The sequence below is a fragment of the Pterocles gutturalis genome, unplaced genomic scaffold (assembly GCF_000699245.1).
Source record: "Pterocles gutturalis isolate BGI_N339 unplaced genomic scaffold, ASM69924v1 scaffold14724, whole genome shotgun sequence".
Lineage (NCBI taxonomy): Eukaryota > Metazoa > Chordata > Aves > Pterocliformes > Pteroclidae > Pterocles > Pterocles gutturalis.
The window spans coordinates 1-2,665 of record NW_010135927.1 but is presented as its reverse complement, the minus strand read 5'-3'; the positions used below and the strand labels follow the sequence as shown (position 1 = coordinate 2,665).

General features: G+C 54.2%; 1 protein-coding gene across 1 annotated transcript; it reads left to right on the top strand.

Moving 5' to 3' along the window:
• Window positions 1-3: 3 nt before the first annotated feature.
• LOC104459521 (zinc finger protein 572-like) lies at window positions 4-756 on the top strand (the record flags this gene model as incomplete). Its single annotated transcript, XM_010082102.1, is given in 1 exon segment — window positions 4-756. A coding segment is annotated over 1 exon segment (753 nt), but the record flags the coding sequence as incomplete, so codon positions are not given.
• Between the last annotated feature and the right edge of the window lie 1,909 nt (window positions 757-2,665).

Below are 2,665 nucleotides of genomic sequence, written 5' to 3'. Positions count from 1 at the left end.
ACCGGGGAGAAGCCCTGCAAGTGCTCCCAGTGCGGGAAGAGCTTCGACCACACCTCGGCCCTCGTCACCCACCTGCGTATGCACACCGGGAAGAAGCCACACTGTTGCGGTGAGTGCGGGAAGAGCTTTACCTTCAAATGTGTCATTGTCACCCACCAGCGCACCCACACCGGGGAGAAGCCATACAAGTGTGGCCACTGCACCAAGAGCTCCAGAAGCAGCTCGGCACTGATTCACCACCAGAACACCCACAGCGACGAGCGGCCCTACGCCTGCTCCCAGTGTGGGATCAGCTTCTGCCAGAGTACAGACCTCATCACCCACCAGCGCATCCACACTGGCGAGCGGCCCTACCAGTGCCCCTGGTGCGGGAAGAGCTTCAGCCAAAGCTCCACCCTCTACACGCACCTGTGGACTCACGAGGCTGAGCGTCCCCACAAGTGCCACAAGTGCGGGAAGAGCTTCATCAAGAGACTGGACCTGGTGAAGCACCAGCGGATGCACACAGGTGAGCGGCCGTATGCCTGCGCTGAGTGCGGTAAGAGATTCTGCCGGAGCTCGGAACTTGTCTTCCACCAGTGCGTCCACACTGATGAGCGGCCCTACAAGTGTAGCGACTGCGGGAAGAGCTTCAAGCGCAGCTCCACCCTGAACGCTCACCAGCGCATCCACAACGGCGAGCGGCCTTAGAAGTGTCCGCAGTGCGGGAAGACTTTCTACTTGTCTGTCATCAAGCACCAACAGATTCACCTATGAGATGGGGGGGGTTTAAAGTTAAAAAGGGATCGAAGAATAACTCATTAAGACTAGCTGTTCAGACAATATATGATTAGTGTTTGCCGTGCTTGCAAAGACAAGATGGGAGGATCAAAGCTGTGATGATAGGGGAAGGAACTGCTAACCCAAACGAGAGGAGAGAATACAATACCTGCAAGGCTGCAGAGGTAAAGGAGACTGCTCGGGTCCCTAAACAGGCTGGGAACTGTCCTGGTCCTTTAGACTGCGACCAAGAGACCAGAGAGCATGCGCAAGGAGACAAGGTGAAAAGTTAAACTCTGATGAAGACTCGTTTTACTTTATCCTGTCGACCACCCTACGACCACCAGGGAGCACTGCGCAGGCACAGAAGGACTATTTAGCTACTTATAATACAAAGCGGGGCTAGGTAATGGATATGAATGAATGTATTGTGAAACTTCATGTGTATGCAACATTTTGGGGAACAAATAGAGGGATAGGATTTGCGACAAGGCGCGCATGTCTTTGGTGGAGCTATCCCCCATGCGCCTCAGCGCTGAATAAACTACATACCTACTTTACAACTTTCACGAGTAGTGGAGTCTTTCCGCATCGCTTGTGGTAGGCAACCACCGCTGCTCCTACTCTGGGCATTTAGCCCTGCTGCTGTCAGGGGGCTGAGTAGAGCCGGAGGTGGGGGAAGCCAGTGCCAGGCAGGCAGCCATGGATCGCTCCCTGCCACAGAGCCCCTTTCTCCCACGCTGTCTCCATGTTGGAGCCGTTGTGAACACGGGGCTGAGACTTTGCCCTGCCTCTGTATTGCCATGGGGGTTGTGGGGAACAGGGGGGAGGGATGGGGGGAAACACCAAAGTGGAGTCCTGGGCCGTGAGCGCCATTGTGCCACATTCTCCCCCCCTGCAAAAGGACAAAGGCTTCTGAAACCCATTAATTTGGCAGCACTCCACTGCACACAGGGCTGGCGGAGCAGGTCTGCCATCACCAGCGAGACAATTCCAGCATGGCGCTGAGCAAGCCGGGGGATGCAATCCCCATCCTTCCCTGTCCCCTCCCTCAGTACAGAGTTTTTGGCTATGCTGCTAATGGGCTTTGATTGCCTCTACCTGTGAGCCCCACCCTTCCCCATGGCCGAGGGGCTCTGTTTAAGCTCAGTTCTGGGGATTTGGTCCTTTTGGAAGGTGCCTTGGAGGAGCATCTTGTCAGATACTATGGGATGGAGCTGGTGGTTGATGCCCTGTTGGAGAGGAGGGTCCCAAACCTTTATTCTTGTTGTGCCCTAATATGATGTTGCTATTGTGAAAGGCGTGGAGGTCGGATTTAGGAGGAAGATGAGTTTAAAGGCTAAATCAAGTGTTTTATTTGCTAAAACCAGGGGGTTTTTTGGGTGGGAAAGGGGGCTGGTGTTCTGCAAAGGCTGGGATCAGCATCTGGTTATAAAACAAGTAAACCAAAATTAGAGGCAATATAATAAACCAAGCTGGTAAAATCCTTCTGTTTTCTCTTTTTGCAATGCTTTGAGCTTTGCACCCTACTTTTCCCAACACAGCTGATGCTGCATGTTGAGCCTGGCTCTGTTCTGAGGTTAGAGAAGGTGCTTGTGGCCTTTTTGGTGAATTTTCTGTTGCTTTTTATGTTCACGGTGTTACATCTGTTTCTGTAACGTTGAGCTCGGCTGGATGGGAGGTGGGTAGAAGAGACCATTGAGGTGGGAGACCAGGATTGCATCCTGACGGGTACCATGGGGGTCAGGAGTGGTTGTGTTGGCCTACATGAAGGACGCAATGGAGGCCAGGGAGAGCCCAGTTCCCAGATGGCTTCTTCTGCCCGGGTGAGCCCCTGAGCGGTGCCCCTGAGCGGTGCCGGCGCAGGGCTCAGCCCCGGGGCAGAGCTGGCAGGAGGCGGTGGAGA